This window comes from Rattus rattus, chromosome 1 (genome assembly GCF_011064425.1).
Source record: "Rattus rattus isolate New Zealand chromosome 1, Rrattus_CSIRO_v1, whole genome shotgun sequence".
In the NCBI taxonomy this organism is placed as follows: domain Eukaryota; kingdom Metazoa; phylum Chordata; class Mammalia; order Rodentia; family Muridae; genus Rattus; species Rattus rattus.
Genome location: NC_046154.1, coordinates 212,377,561 through 212,393,329, shown reverse-complemented (window position 1 = coordinate 212,393,329; position 15,769 = coordinate 212,377,561). Strand labels below are relative to the sequence as shown.

General features: G+C 44.9%; 1 protein-coding gene across 2 annotated transcripts in view; it reads left to right on the top strand.

Moving 5' to 3' along the window:
- The window catches only part of Atp6v1c1 (ATPase H+ transporting V1 subunit C1), a 36,231-nt gene extending 24,949 nt beyond the window's left edge, over positions 1-11,282 (top strand). For both annotated transcript variants that reach the window (XM_032914614.1, XM_032914607.1), the window contains exons 8-13: positions 1,351-1,419; positions 5,848-5,940; positions 6,085-6,178; positions 7,448-7,545; positions 9,189-9,315; positions 10,435-11,282. In XM_032914614.1, coding sequence (XP_032770505.1) covers positions 1,351-1,419; positions 5,848-5,940; positions 6,085-6,178; positions 7,448-7,545; positions 9,189-9,315; positions 10,435-10,530 — 577 coding nt within the window. In that variant the 3' untranslated portion in view covers positions 10,531-11,282. The remainder of the gene's footprint in view (positions 1-1,350; positions 1,420-5,847; positions 5,941-6,084; positions 6,179-7,447; positions 7,546-9,188; positions 9,316-10,434) is intronic.
- The last annotated feature ends 4,487 nt before the right edge of the window (positions 11,283-15,769 follow it).

The window sequence follows — 15,769 nt, the reverse complement described above, 5'->3', positions numbered from 1 at the left end:
AGAGTCTGGGAGGAGTAGAACTGAGTGAGTGACTTGCACAGTAGTGGCACACGGCTTTAATCCCAGCACTGGGCAGGCAGAGGCAGACAGGCCTCTGTGAGCTGAGGCCAGCAGAGGCTGCACAAGAGATCCTAGGCCAGCCACATACATAGTAAAACCCTGTCTCAAAACAAGGGCAAAAAAGCCTGTGTGTAAGAGACACTTTTAGTAGCCTCAGGTCCTATGCTGCTATCTCTGAGGATCTAATCTGAAACAGACTATATTGCTTTTTCAAAGTATCACTGCATAAAGCCTGTCTTCTTTGTTCTGTATTTTATCTGGTTAGGGAATTGGGAGTAAAAGGAAAACACTGGCTCCTGGAGGAGGGCGGAGAGGAATGTTAGGGGACTCAGTTTCCCTAACGTTACCTGACTGGAGCATTTCTCCTTCTGGAGAATGTAGGCTTTTGGATTTTTCTGTTTTTTTAGGGCTGTCCTTGAAGTCGCCCTGTGGTCCGGCTGGCTTGGGACTTGTCCTGCTCCTGCCTTTACTCCCAGGCACTAAGGCCACAGGCACAAGTGCATACGTCACTGTGCCCGGAGTGAGAATCTTTGCTTCACGCTTTCCTTACACAGTTGTCCCCTGGAACATTAGAACATGATATTTACTTAAAAATCCTGTGTATCTTTGCTTTTATATTTTACAGGAAAATAACCTTTGCCCATATTTTTCTTACTATGCTTTATTTAAAAATTGTGTTGAAATTTTCAGCTTTTTGTATCTGAAAATTAAACAAGACCCCCCCGTGGATCACTTTACATAATGAATTACCTGTGTCTACCAGCCTTTACTGTAAGTCACGCATAAGTTGTCTCCACACCCCCCAAGCCAGTGACCTTCCCAGAAAGCTGTTGCACAATGTTCTGAGGCAGCATCCTTTATTGTTACTGTGTCCTAGCCGCTTCCTGGGGACACCTAGTTTTCTGTAAATAGGGTTTAATCAGCTTTTGGTAATGGCCACTAAATGGTAGTAATTTCCCATGGCCTCTTCTATTTTTTAAATGAGGTATAAATTATGTTTTCCAGCCATGCAGTTTAAAAATAGTAGAATCTGTACTGTGCCATCACAAACCAGGCTGTGCCTCTGTTGCAAGAGTCACTGGCTGTGAGGGAAGCAGTCCAGACTTCCTGCTTCCTTCTGTTTTCTGTGTTTGTGAGGCATGCTCTCAGTAGGGGAGTGGATGTTTTGCTACACACATGGTGTACTTTATTGGAGCCACATTTCCCATTTGTCCCACATGTTCTTTTCCTGGACACGGCAGAAGGGGGTCCTGTCTTCTTTTCCTAATGTTTATTGTGCCTTTTCTGCAGGTTGAACCACAATGACTGGATTAAGCAGTATGAAACACTTGCAGAAATGGTAGTACCAAGGTCGAGCAAGTAAGTAGCCATCTTGCAACAGTGCTTTGTTTCCCAGATGTCTTCCAACAGCTTATGGGGTTAGGAAATCTCTTCATGGTCTGTGTTTTCTTTGCAGTAAATCTGTCATTTATAGCCATCGTTTTTACTTCATAAGTTGTCAACTTTAGTTATTATCATTTCAGATCTAGAAGGACTTGGCATAGCTGTTTTGACCCCTCATTTTCATAGTTGGAGAAATATGAGGACAGTGAGATGAGGTCGTTTGCCCAGAGCCACACTTACCAGGAAGATGATGGCAGGGCCAGGGCCAGGGCCAGGGCCAGGGCCAGAGCCAGCCATGGGGCTTGGGACCAGGACCAGACCTAGCCATGGGGCTTCTGCTAGGTCTTGCTGCCTCCTTGAAGCTTCCATCGGAACTAGCTTCCTCTAGGAACTAAGTCTTCGTTTATGTAGCAAAGGAGTCACATCAGGCAGCTCTGGAACGTTGTGTGAGCCTTCAGGTTTTATTTGAGTAGATGATGAGGCGAGATCTGTATATTTAAAAAGCAACAGAATGCTTGCCTTTTTAGTAAGCATTTCTGAGTTATGAGTTTAATGTCATTGTCTGTTAGTGGCTGCAGTGCTGTGAGGCAGTTTAGCCAGTTTCTTCATAGGCTAGGAGGCCATGTTTAAATGGCCTATATAGCACATGGTTTTCAGTGCCTATTGGCAAGGCAGGGCTGACAATGGTCTTGTAGCTTGTGACCTATATCATCAGTCTATGGTCTGTTATTTCTGCATGAAATGTACTTGTTAAAGAAGGTGTCAAAGACAGTGAGGAAGTGAACTTGGTAAGATCAGTCCAGAAGTACTTCCTTTTCCAGTTCATTGTGTCATGCAGGAGTTAGTTTAGTATAATGGAAAGTCATGGACTCTATTGATGGTTCTTCTGTGTGACCTGGGCATGTCTTTGAACTTCTCGGTCCCGTTGTTCTATCTCAAATGTCAAAGAAATTACAAAGTTAGTTTAAGATTTGATAGATTATATAAAACACAAGATAATACCATTGACATTTGACAAGTATCGGTCTTTTGAGAAATAAGCTATAAACCTGAGCTCGTGATTTTCCCCTGTATTTGAAATAATGCCCTTTATTAAAGCCAACTCTTCACATGGCAAACTGAAGACAGTGGTTGTATCTTGACATCCAGTCTCATCCGGGCTGTTGATCCTGACCAGTAGTAACTTCTCTACAGCGTTTGAGCTCAGAGACTGACACAGTATTGCAGAAGCAGGTACTCAGGAGGAAGGTGAAGCCCCTGTGTCCTCTAGTGGTAGAATGCAGAAGGCAGGCTTCCGTGTTGGGTGGGGTACTGTATAGATAGGTAGTAAGCTCTGATTTCGAAAGGGCTTTACACTGTTTCAGAGATTAGGTCATTTGCTAATCACTTTCATAATTTAAAGGAAGGATAGTAAAATCCAGGCAATACTTGTCCTAATGGCCTTTAGGACCCCCAACCCCACCTCACAGTGTAAAGTACATTTGACAAAGTGTCCGTGGAGAACATAGAGTGAGGCAGACTGCATTGGGAAGAGCATATAATCCGTGCAAGCCAGCTAGACCTTCAGGGCACTGCTCTGACACCTTTGTTCAGGAAAGAGCTCTGTGGCTCGATGAAGATCTGTGGCTTGTAGCTAACATTTTCCTTAGTGTGTGGTGTTGGGGGTCAAATGCAGAACTTGGCACATGCTAGGTAAGTAGCCTACTTCGAGCCTCATCTCAGTTAACTAACATCTTAATTACCTCGAGGTAGTCACTGTTTCAAGCCTTTACTCAAATTAAGTCAGTTAGATAGTAGGGCTAGAGAACTGGCTCAGTGGTCAAGAACATTGGCTGCCCTTGGTCCTGTGTTCAATTCCCAGTGCCCACATGGCAGCCCATTACGCCTGTAATTCCAGTTGTAGAGGCTCTGACTCTGTCTCACAAACATTCATCCAAGCAAAACACCAATGCACATGAAGCATACATACATACATACATACATACATACATACATACATACATACATACAAACAATCTGGATAGTAATGGGGTTAGAGATAGCTTAGCAGTTAAGAGCATTAGCTATTTTTGCGGGGATCCAGGTTTGGTTCCAGCATCCACATTGTACCTCACAATCACCTGTAACTTAAGTTACTGGGAATCTGTCTGTCTTCTGACCTCCAATGGCACCAGACTCACATGTGGTGCATAGACATATATTCAGGTAAAGACCAGTATTCAAAAATAAATATTAAAAAAATAGATGGTATCACTTGATCATCTGCCTGCCCTCCCACCCTCCCTTTCTCCTTCCGTCTCCCCCTCCATGCCCCCTCCCTTTTTATATTTATTGAGATAGGATCTCATGTAGCCCAGGCTAAGCTTGACATATTTGGTTGATGTTTTAAATATCTTTTGTTTTGCCTTTGTGCAAGATTTTATTGAATGGCCTTTGCCCCTTCAGAGCAATGTCCCGAAGGCCTAGAAAGGTTTTACTAAATTTCTTTGTTGTTTTTAATTTTTAAAACATAGAGATTAATAGGAAATAACTCAGAGTCTCATCCACAGCAACTGTGGCAATTCCGGCAGTTCTGTCAGAGGATCATTGGGGACCCATGTACTTAAGCAGAGGCTGGAGGATCTCTGCTCCTTTTCCTCCTGTGGGCAGTGCTGCTCACTACTTACTGTTGAGCCTCTGACACACTAAGAATTTTGAAATAAAAGAAAAAACTTGAAAATACCATTCTTAGAAAGTGCCATAATGAAACAGTACTGTGTATAGTAATTTTTAAAATAAGATTGCCACCCTCAAACCTGGATGTGGGCTTTTTTTTTTTTTCTTGAGACAGGGTTGTGCTGTACAGTTTGGGATGGCCTTGCCCTCTGAGTGCCGGGTTATAGGTGTACCACCACTCCGCCCTTCATTCTACACAGCAGGACAACAGGGTTTTTATTTTTAGTGTGTGTGCAGGCACACACATGACATGGTTCATGTCTGGAGGCCAGAGGGCAGCTCGGTGGTGGGAGGTTAGTCTGCCTTTCCTTCCATGTCTGTTCCAGGCTGTCAGGATTGACAGGAAGCGCTTTGACCTGTGGTACCTTACTGATCTTCTCAACTCCATTGTTCAGTACACAGAGCCTAGCAGTTTGCAAGATATTCTGTTTTAAAACATGAGATAATTTGGAACCCAGCTGAATACTAGGGTGTCTGTATGTATGTATTACTGTGGCCGGGAGGAGGTTTGTGCTGGTTGCTCTTTATTGACTCAGGAGACTTGGCTCTCCCCTCGCGTTCTCACTTCCCTTTTCTGTCTCCTGGTGTATGTTTTTGTTTGGGATTTTCTTTGAGAAATGTCTCACTATGTCACCCTGGCTCGTCAGAAACTCTGTGAAGACTAGGCTAGCCTCAAACTCAAAGACTTGGGGTACCTCTGCTTCTTGAGTGCTGGCTTAAAGGTGTGTGCCACCGTGCCCTCCTCCTCTTGCTTCTTAAAGTGTCTGATTGGAGTCTAGGGGTGTATCTAGAACGTAGAGCTCTTGCCTGGCTTGTGGGAGGTCTTGGGTTCAGTTACCTGCACCAGAAACTTAAAAAAGTCCAATTGGGCCAGCTCACTGGGTAGCCTTTACCTTTCTTTTGGGAGTCACTAGAGTTCTGTCAGAGGGTTGTGTGTGTATCACTCATGCTTCAGAGTGTGTTTTTCTCTTACAAAACCACAAATTAACCATGAGAACATGTCCAGCGTATGAGCAGTAGAAGAGTCCCCTCCCGAGTCTGTGCCTACCCAGGGTATGGCTGTTGAAAGCATTGTATTCAGCTTCACAGACCTCGCCTCTGCATAAAGAGTCTAGATTCTCCTGTCTGAGCCAATAGCGGCCTTCTGTGACAGAGTTTCCTGGCAGTTGTGTCTGGGAAGGTCTTTACAGTGTCCATGGAGCTGCAGCCAGAAGTTGTGTACTCACAGGCACCATAGACCCTAAAAGGACCCCATGACCCACAGAAGAAGTATGTTCACTCAGAGCTGGGGAGTTCCGATTGGGCTGCGGGGGATGGGAAAACAGGAATAAGTACCTGGAGCTCGAGTTGGTAGCAGTCTAGAGCAGTTGAGCCAGACCCTGTGGGCTGACTGGATTGGAGTGGAAAGAGAAAGAATAGTCCGTGAGACGAGAAGAGACAGTTTGACCAACCAGACTGATGCTAGAAATTGAACAGCATGCTCCAGAGTGTGGCTTCCCGTAGTGAGCAGATCATCTTGTCAGCTAGTAAGTGTAGTAGAGCGTGTGAAGGCATCTGAACCTGAGACCGCCAGGAATACCCAGTGTCTTATTGTTGGAGGTGCTGCAGATGAAGTGAGCGTGCCTTCCCAGCCTCCTGTTTCTGAATTCCACAGTAAGTATAGAGCTAAAAATGCCTTTTCCCCTTTAGTGTTCTTTCAGAGGACCAAGACAGTTATCTTTGTAACGTCACCTTGTTTAAAAAAGCAGTTGATGATTTCAGACACAAGGCCAGAGAAAACAAGTAAGTCAGACTGTCTGTCTGTCTGTCTGTCTCGTGTGTGTGTGTGTGTGCGTGCATGTGTGTGTGTGTGTGTGTGTGTGTAATTTAAGTGTGTTGACTTGGCTGTACGTGGTGTAGACAGACTTGTCTTTCCCCTGCGTGTAGGTTCATCGTCCGTGACTTCCAGTATAACGAGGAGGAGATGAGAGCCGACAAAGAGGAGATGAACCGGCTGTCCACGGACAAGAAGAAACAGTTTGTACGTGTGTTCCTCAGTGCCGTCAGCGCAGCAGAACGGGAAACCGTGCTGTCTTCTCTGACTAGGATTTGAGTTACTTTACTGTCCCACTACTTTTTTGAGACAGGGTTTCATCCCATGGTCCAAGTGGAACGCGCTGTGTGGCCCAGGGCTGTCTGGAGCTTGGGGGGGTTCTCCTGCTTCCACTTTAGAGTGTTGGGACTATAGGCAGCCAGCAAGTGCCAGACCCTTCCTGTCGGCACTCCCACAGCGTTGGGGTTCCTAGCCTGTGTGTCCATGCCTGCCCTTCGCCCCTCTTTACATGGGTTCAGGGATCTGACCTCAAGCCCCACTCCTGAGCCAGGGCCTCCTTTTGTAGTCTTTTCATTGAATATTTTAGAGCTTATTTTGCTTTTGAGTCTTAGGAAAATGGAAAATACATTCTGGGGATACTGAAGGGAGGGGAAATATGAAAATGCAGTTTATAATTTGGGTGCTAGAAAAGTGTAAGTGTTGGGGTGAAGATGTGCTTACCTAGCGGGCACAAAGTCACAGTGCCACATTGACAAAAACTGGTTGTGGTGGTGGACCCTGTAATCCTAGCATTGAAGGAAGAGCATCAGGGTCAGGAGGTGCTAGGTGATCCTGGTCACGGGAGAACTTGTCTGTATGGATTCCCAGCAGCCCAGGGCTATGTGAAGGAGGAGTCTGTGGGCGCTCACCCATGTCCAGACCAGGCTTCCCTTGGATACCGCACAGCCGTGCACAGCCGTGCATCACCCCACCCACCTCTGCTTTCTAGCAGGCAAATGTCAGATGCTGTTGGCCACAGCAGCTCAAAGAGCAAATATTTGATCAGAGCTTAATTATCCTCTTTGCCTAAAAATTGTTGCTGGGCATGTTAGGTGTTAGTGGACAGGAAGAGGCATTGTTTGACGTCTGTGAAGAGGCTTTAAATTGTACTAAACGCTTAAGTTCAGCAAGAACTGCATTGTCATAGAATCAGGAAAATATAAATCGTGATCAGGATTCAGACTCCAGATGGGAATGGCTGTGCTCCTGAGAAGTCATGGGTGTGCCTTTTGCTGTTCATGAACATAGTTCATTCTAGAGTCTTCTGAGGCTACTTTAAGTACTGGCTTTCCCTTTCATTTAACAGCGTGGTAAAATATATCCAGTATAATATTTGAAACTTTCATAATGTAGCTAATCACTTAAAAAAATGTTTGACTTGTCTAATTGCCATTTGAAAACCAAGTTTGTGGTAATTTTGTGTTTCTCTTTTTAAAGGGACCACTTGTGCGGTGGCTTAAAGTGAATTTCAGTGAGGCGTTTATTGCATGGATCCATATAAAAGCATTACGGGTTTTTGTGGAGTCTGTTTTAAGGTAAGGAAGTTAATTGAGAAAGTTGGAGTTGCAGAGTTCCGTGTGCCTTTTTCCTCACATCATCCAGCCTTAGGAAGGTGATTTGGAGCAGCCAATGAGGCAGTTATGAGGGAGTGACTGTCAGGGTCACACAGATTGTCATGTGCATATTTATCTCGTTCTTTAACACCAGGTTCAGGAAAAGGGACCCACATTGCTCTGTCTCATATTTAGTCATGTACTATTTCAGGAGAGTCAGTCTGAGCAGTGAGTGATTTCATTGTGGGACCCATGGAATGTACTGCGTAGTTTTGTCTAGTTGGTGTGCGTCTCAGTTGCTCACTATAGCCACTTGTTTTGTTTGACGTAGTCACTCCAGGCTAACCTGGAGCTCAGTTTTAGGGTAGGCTGGCTCAGCCTTTGATCTTCCTGCCTCAGCCTCCTGAGTGCCAGCACAGCAGATATGTGCCGTCCGTCATACGTGCTCCACAAGGCCTTTGATACTGACCAGTATGTGGGACATCTGGAAGTGCAGGTTTGTGTACTACAGCTCTCCCAGAAGCCCCACGACTGCACGGTGATGAAGGGCTTGAGGCAAAGAAATTCTGAGCTCCATTATAATAGGGAGCACCACCACTTTTTAAAATGATTTATTATTGTGTATGAGAATTTTGCCTATGTGATGCCTGTGTACCATAGTGCCTGTGAAGTCCAGAAGAGCTGTCAGATCCTCTGGAACTGGAGTTACAGATAGTTGGGAGCTGCCATGTGGGTGTGGGGATTGAACCCAGGTCCTCTGGAAGAGCAGCCTCAGCTCTTAACCCCTGAGACATCTCTCTGGCTTCATGGAACCACCATTCGTTTTGTGGTTCTTGCTTCAGTAAAGATATCAGTATGTGGCACATGATTTGTAGCTAATGCAAAAGGAATTTTAAGATATTAGCCATGTTGGGTATGGCAGTGCACACCTTTAATCCCAGCAGGTAGAAAGTAGAGGCAGGCAATCTCTGGGTTCGAGGCCAGCCTGGTTTACACAGTCAGCGAACCCTGTCTTTAAAAGAAAATGCCAGTGTTTGTTTAAAATGAAGATTGCTGAGATATTTTGCATGCAGTGCGATGTACAGTATAGATTTGGCTCATGGCCCTCTGCACATGCTATCACCATTTAGACACTTGTCTACAGCCATGCTTCTCAGTCTTGAGTTTCTTAAAATGCGTATAGAAGGATGGAAAGTCTTAGCTTTTAGTTACAGACAGAAGAACTTCTAACCATGTATTTATGCACTGGGCATATTTGTAGATTATTGTGAAATTGAATATTAATTAATTCCTAGTGATTGGCCTGTCTGTTTTTCTACCTCTATAGCCCAGATTGGCCTTAAACTTCAATAACCCCTTGCCTTAGCCTCCCCAGTGTTGGGGTCATAGGCCTGAGCTTACAGCCCATGAAGTGGCTCCGTTTTTACTGAAAGGATACTAATGGGCTCAGAGGTCTATGTTTACATGCCAGTGTAAGCTTCTGTGGCTGGTGGCAGACTTGAGAAGGGAGTATTTAACATGAAACATGCTGTGTCCATGAAGAGAGAAGCAGGAGGCTGTTTGCTCTAAAAAGAAATTGTCTTTAAGTGCTTTATGTGCTTGCGCTGTTTCTGTTGCTTTTTAAGGTATGGCTTGCCGGTAAACTTCCAAGCAATGCTCCTTCAACCTAATAAGAAATCAGTGAAGAAGCTAAGAGAAGTGTTGCATGAGTTGTACAAACATCTGGACAGCAGTGCAGCTGCCATCATTGATGTAAGTACACCTTAGCTTAGGACAGTAGAACTTGGGGGGTGGAGAAAAGACTGCACGAGGACTCCCAGGAAGGACAGAAGACACATAGGACACCAGGCTACATGCGTGCATGCACATGTATTTGTGTGTATGTCATGCACGCAAGTGTGCAAGTGCCTGCCTGCCTGCCTGTCTGTCTATGTGTTTTATCCTTCCACCTTGTGGGGTCAAGAGTTCAAACTCTGGTCATCAGGAGGCTTAACAGCCTTTACCCACTGAGCCATTTCTGATCTCTGGCTCAGATGAACATGGAGGGCGTTGTCATTTCTCTAAAACCGTTGTCAGATGTTTTGCTTACGGGTGTTTGGCCTGCACGTGTGGCTGTACAGTGGTGAGTGTCTGACGGACGCTCAAGGGCAGAAGAGGAAGGTAGACTCCCTAGAGCTGGAGTTGCAGACACTGAGTTGTGAGCAGCCATGGGGTGCTGGAAACTGGAGCCAGGCCCTGTGGAGGAAGAGGCAGTGCTGCTCATGCTGAGGAGTGGTCACCACAGGCTTCGAAAGTGGCTTTCAAATGACAGCAAGCGGGGGCTGTCCTCCCACTGTGTGGGCGTGCTGTTACTTTACAGTTCACAGTTCACAGGTCTTGCTGGTTTTCTCTGTAGTTTAAGATCTCATGAATCAGAAAAATGAAAAATTAGTTTTCTTGATTAGAGAAAATGTAGGAAATGAGTTGCTCTCTTAAGATCTTGGGGAAGCTAGGACTCCTAAGTCTTTCCTACAGACTTTGCTCCCAGTAAATTCTTAGAAGGGGCAAATAGACCTGGAACCTTTCACACCACACTTGGTTTATTTAGACACTGTGTTTTAAAGGCCTCGTGTCCTAAACCCAAGATTTCAAAGGTTACCTTTTGCAGTTATACACAATAAACTGGGAGAGTCCTGGTTCAAATAGGCTTCGGGGCAGAGCCTAGTCTGCCCTTCCTGCTCACTGTGTTTCTCAGTGACCCAGCAGGTGTAGACTTTTCCAGTTCTTACAGCTAAGTGAACACTTAGATTAAATTAGTTTAAATGTGTGACTTCAGCCCAGAATAGGTATCCATAAAGGTAAATGACTAACTGGTGTCCGGTTTTCCTGTAGGCTCCTATGGATATTCCTGGCCTGAACCTGAGTCAGCAAGAATACTACCCCTATGTGTACTACAAGATTGATTGCAACTTGCTGGAATTCAAGTAAAAACAAGCTCCTCCCAGTCAGTCCTGTCCTCGTGTTGGTGTGTGCTCACAGAGTTAACTCATAACTCTCCTGCCCCATGCTTGCTCCCTACCCTTCCCCAGGTGGATTTCTATGTGGTCCATATCTCAACATTTGCTTTTTAAAGAAAAAAAAAAATATATATATATATATTGTTTCTTTTTATTGATCAGGTCTGTAAATGTGTACTGAGAAAATCAGAGTTTATTTATAAATAGAATAGTTTATTTAAAGAGGTATTTTCCTCCTTGATATCATGGTATGCATAATCCTGTGTTACTGTAGTGCACAGCCTTGTTTACAGGGAATGGTGTGAGCAGACGTTTCATTCACTGTATTAGTAGACATAACTGTTCAGTAGTTACCAAGTTGTGATGTAGTGCAATGTGACAACATTCAGGTGTGTGCTTTCCGAATGTTCCAACACTATCCTGTCAGCACTGTTGACACCCACAGGACAGAATAAAAGAACCTGTGCACGGTGTGCTGTGTGTGTGACTTGAGAGGACTCCAGGGAGCCGCAGTCTGTCTGGGCTGCTTCAGGAGTTCACTGCTGCTGAGCTGTGAACACTTGTGTCTGACTTGCATATGATTTAATTGTGCCAAATTTGGGTCAGAGCACAAATCAGAAGGTTATTTTTCCAACACATGGTGATATTTATATTTGGACACTGGGCGCTTAGCTCTCTTAAGTAAGAAGTGGGGCCAGTTTTGAATAAAGTGCAGCAAAACTATGCAGTGCAGTCATTATTATTATTATTATTATTATTATTATTATTATTATTATTATTTTGTCTAAGTCTTTGTCTGTTTCCTGATGTCAGTAATCATAAAGGCTCACTCTGACGTGGCCATTCCAACACAGTCTGAAAATGGGCATTGCTGGCCTTTAAAATTCCTGAGGTGAGGAACTTGATGTAAAATTCAGAAAGAACTCAGTGCAGTTGAGGTAACACTGTACTCCTTGCACCACAGCTTTGTGAATGAGAACTAATCTGCTTGGTCTTAGCCTTTAGAAAAGTAGCCTTCAACAGCTTTGCTATTTGGAAATTTTGCATTTTTGTTTCATGAGTAATTATCTACTTCAAACATACAGATGTCTACAAAGTAGAACATGCGAGAGATACCCATGTCTCGCTAATTTCTACCCTCAGGAAGTTTGTGGTCCTTTCCCATGCCCCCATCTATCTATCTCTCCCTCCTTCCTGCCCCACCCCTCACCCCCCAATTTAGAGCTTTCGTGAAGAAAACACGGATTATACTGCACACTGTCACACCTGCATTGCCGAGACCCTTCCCTTCCTGACTGTGTGGTCTACCACGCCACAGGAGACGCCTCTGCACCTCAGATACACCCAGGAGGGCCTCCACAAGTGCATGTGGTAAATGTTGACACACGCTGCCAGATTATTGGTCGGAAATCTAAATTCCAGATATGTTAGAAATACAGGGTGTGATTGTGACTGACACAGTCTCGTTCTGAAGCTCGGTTGGCCTGGAACTCACCTTGTAGACCAGGCTAGCCTTGAACAGAGCTGCCTGCCTCTGCCTCTGCCTTCAGTGCTGGGATGAAAGGCACGGCAACCACAGATAGCAGGGATGCAGTTTTATTTTCTGTTTTCCTCTAGACAGAGGGAAGCTGCAAATCTACTTCAGTGTCAGAGATTTCTGTAGGTTTTTCCCTTTCTTTTGCAAGTGTTCTTTGAACCTTAGTGTCTAGGAATGTGGATAATCCCTACCATAAGGAAATGTGTTTAGACAATAGGCTTTAAGGTTGTGTTTGGGCTATAATTGTGATATGAGTGGGTAAGGACCATGCTCCCATGTGAATTATTGTGTGTGCTTGAAGCTCTGGCACTTTACCGTCCCTTCCGTAGTGTACAGTGCTGCAAAGGGCTGAGGTGTGATTCTGAAGCCAGACTGGGCCATGCTGCTGCTGAGCTGAGTCCCAGGCCCATCCCATGGAGGTGGTAAAAGGCTATTGTGATGAGTAACTGGGACCCCGTGTTCACAGGTAGTGCAGTGTTGCCTGGTGAGAGCTTAACACGTTTACTTACTGCTGGAACTGCTTCACGCTAAAATGAGGATTTGGGGGTACCCACTGTTGGGGAGTCTAAAGGCTAGAAATGCTGACAAGTTGGGTCAGGTTTGTGTTGTGAACAGTCTTAAAGCAGCTTCAGTGTCAGCGAGTTCAGTCCGTGGGGGATTGATACTGGTGGCCACCATTGTGGGAGAGCACTGGTCCTGTTCACTTGCCTTCCCAAGGTCTCCTCCCAGATGAAGCCTAGTAATTGTAAGATGTCTTGAACATTTAGAGACCATTCTTAATTGTTGCCTTAGCCTTTGTCTGTGGTGATAGGAGGACTGGTCAGTTCTGTTTCACAGTGTAGGGACTCAGGTCAGAGATTTAAAAGCCACAAATACTTATGTGTGTGATGTATGTGTGATGATGGACGTAGAGCCCAGGGCTGACACATGCTAGGCAACCAGTCACTCCACCCCTGGACTACATTCCCCAGCCCTGACAACGTGGGCTCACAAAATGGAGAAAGAGATGTATTTGAATCTGACACTTCTGCTTGCTGGGATCTTCCCATCATACATCTGTGCTCCAAGGTGCTACGTGAGAGGCCAGAGGACACCCCTTATCCTTGCGATAGAAATGAGCTTGGGGAGTGGATATCCAGGTACTAAACTGTGTTGGTGTTGGGCAGGAGCCCCGAGCGGTCTCAAATGGTGAGTTGTACTCTAGTGACCTGCAGCACACTTCCCAGGAGATTGTTGCTTCTGCACTTCTGCCAAAGTTGCTCTTAAATGAGCCCTTTGTGGAACATGAACTGAATGGATTTTGGAACAAGCACACATCAGGTAGTGTCTTCAGAGCAATGCCTTGTGCATGCCCACTGTGTAGTGTGGGCATCTTCGCTCTTATTTCTGCATTATACTCCTAGGTATAGGAAACGAAACAAGAATCGATGGCAGAGTTTCCTCTCCTTCTTAAGAAAATGTGCACAAGGCTAAAAACCGTATGCACAGGCACACAGACTGCTTCCAGTGAAACCATAAAAACCGTATGCACAGGCACACAGACTGCTTCCAGTGAAACCATAAAAACCGTATGCACAGGCACAGACTGCTTCCAGTGAAACCATAAAAACTGTATGCACAGGCACAGACTGCTTCCAGTGAAACCATAAAAACTGTATGCACAGGCACAGACTGCTTCCAGTGAGAACCTTTGCTGCCTTTAGAAAAATAGATGGCTACTGTTGTATTAGGATTAGTAAAAGAGGTCACTCCTCAGTTTTTTGGTTAAAATCAAATGTAGTAGGTCAAAACAGTTTGTTTGAAAAGTCTGTAACAGTATTGTGTTCTAGAGAAAACATGGAGAACATTAAGATTAGAGACCAGCACTCAGAAAAGTGCTTACTGCTAGGTGTGATGGCGCATGCTTGATCCTGCCACTGGGGAAGCAGGTAGATCTCTGTGACGAGGCCAGCCTGGTCTGCATAGTGAGTTCTAGAACAGCCAGGGCTATGTAGAGAGAAAAGATTCTGTCTCAAAAAAAACAAAAACCCAAAACAAAAATGAAACAACAAAAACATTAGTAATTGTTAAAAGAATTATCATGTCATTATAATTATTGTCTTCATTTTTTTAAAGATTTATTTATTATATATAAGTACACTGTAGCTGTCTTCAGACACACCAGAAGAGGGCATCAGATGGTTGTGAGCCACCATGTGGGATTGGAACCCAGGACTCTGGAAGAGCAGTCAGTGCTTTTAACTACTGAGCCATCTCTCCAGCCCCTGCATTTTATTTTTTTTTTTAATATATAGTATTAGATTCTTTAAAAAATCATCTGAGTGTGGAGACTGGGGAGATGGCTCAGTGGTTAGCACTCTTGTGGCAGACCCAGGCTTGGTTCCTAGCACTCAAGGTAACTTCAGCTCCAGGTGATCCAGGGTTCGCTGACTCTGTGGACACTACACTGCACATGTGTGGTACACACACAAGTAAGCACTCATTCACATAAAAACAAGTCTTTTAAAACTCTGAATGTAATTCTGGTTTCTCACTAAGAAAGAATGTATCACATTGGAAGCATCCCATTGTCCAGAAGCTCTGTCTTCATAGTGTTTGGATACAAGCCCCATTATCTGAGAAAGATGGATTAGAGTGACGCCATAGTGTTATTCAGTGAGAGGAGCTTTTTGCTGTTGGCTAGGTCTGCAGAAGGAGCAGTCAGGAATGGTCAGCATGCGGATTCACCTTTGATCCCACGGAGGCAGAGGCAGGTAGATTTCTCTGAGTGAGGCCAGCTGGTCTACAGAGTGACTTCTAGGACAGCCAAGGCTGTTAGAGAAATCTTGTCTGGGGAAAAACAGAAATCAGGAAGATTAGGCTTTTTAAGCAGGAGGCAGGGACAAAGCAGTGATTTCCTGCCAGTTACATGGACTGAAATCAGCTGTCCTGGCATGGACACCAGGAGATGCTCAGCTTGTGGTCAGCCAGGAGGACTCAGGCTTCCTCCAAAATATATGGGGAATGCTGACTCGAATGATTGGAAGGCTCTCGGGACCTCATTCAAATAGTGATTGTTGCATGTTTTATAGACCAAAAGGTCGACTCAGCTATTCTGACTTACACCCCAGGAAGCCGAGAGCTTTCCTCAGGAGTATCTATATACAGAGGGCATCACACACAAGGCTTTAGTGTGAAACTGACATTAAAACCTGCCTATAGCGATCAAGGTCCCCTGCTTGCCATGACTGATGCATTCAGTGAGGAACTGTACAGACAGGCCTTGTTAAGGGACAGCTTGTGTCAGGAAGCCATAGAGGGAAGGAAAAGTGGAGGAAGGGATCAGTGCCAGATGCAGGGATGGTTACGGCACTGCTTTGAGCTCAGCTGGTGGCCGTGAGGTCAGCAAGACAGCAAGTATGGAGAATGTCACATCCAAACAGCCTGTGGTGGACCTCAGCAAGCCCACTTTTCTTTCAAGGAGGATTATTTTGCTCAAATAGTTCCTTTTCCTTAACACAGGTCACCATGTCTCATAGTTACCCATTTTATATTTGGATTGATTCTCAGAGTAATAGGTCTGTATAGACTATGTTTATTCAAAGTGTAAAGTTACTTTTGCTTCCTATAAAAATCATGGTCATGCAGGTCCTGTGTGTTGCCACAAGAGGGCACCGCGGCAGTGCTGCTGAAA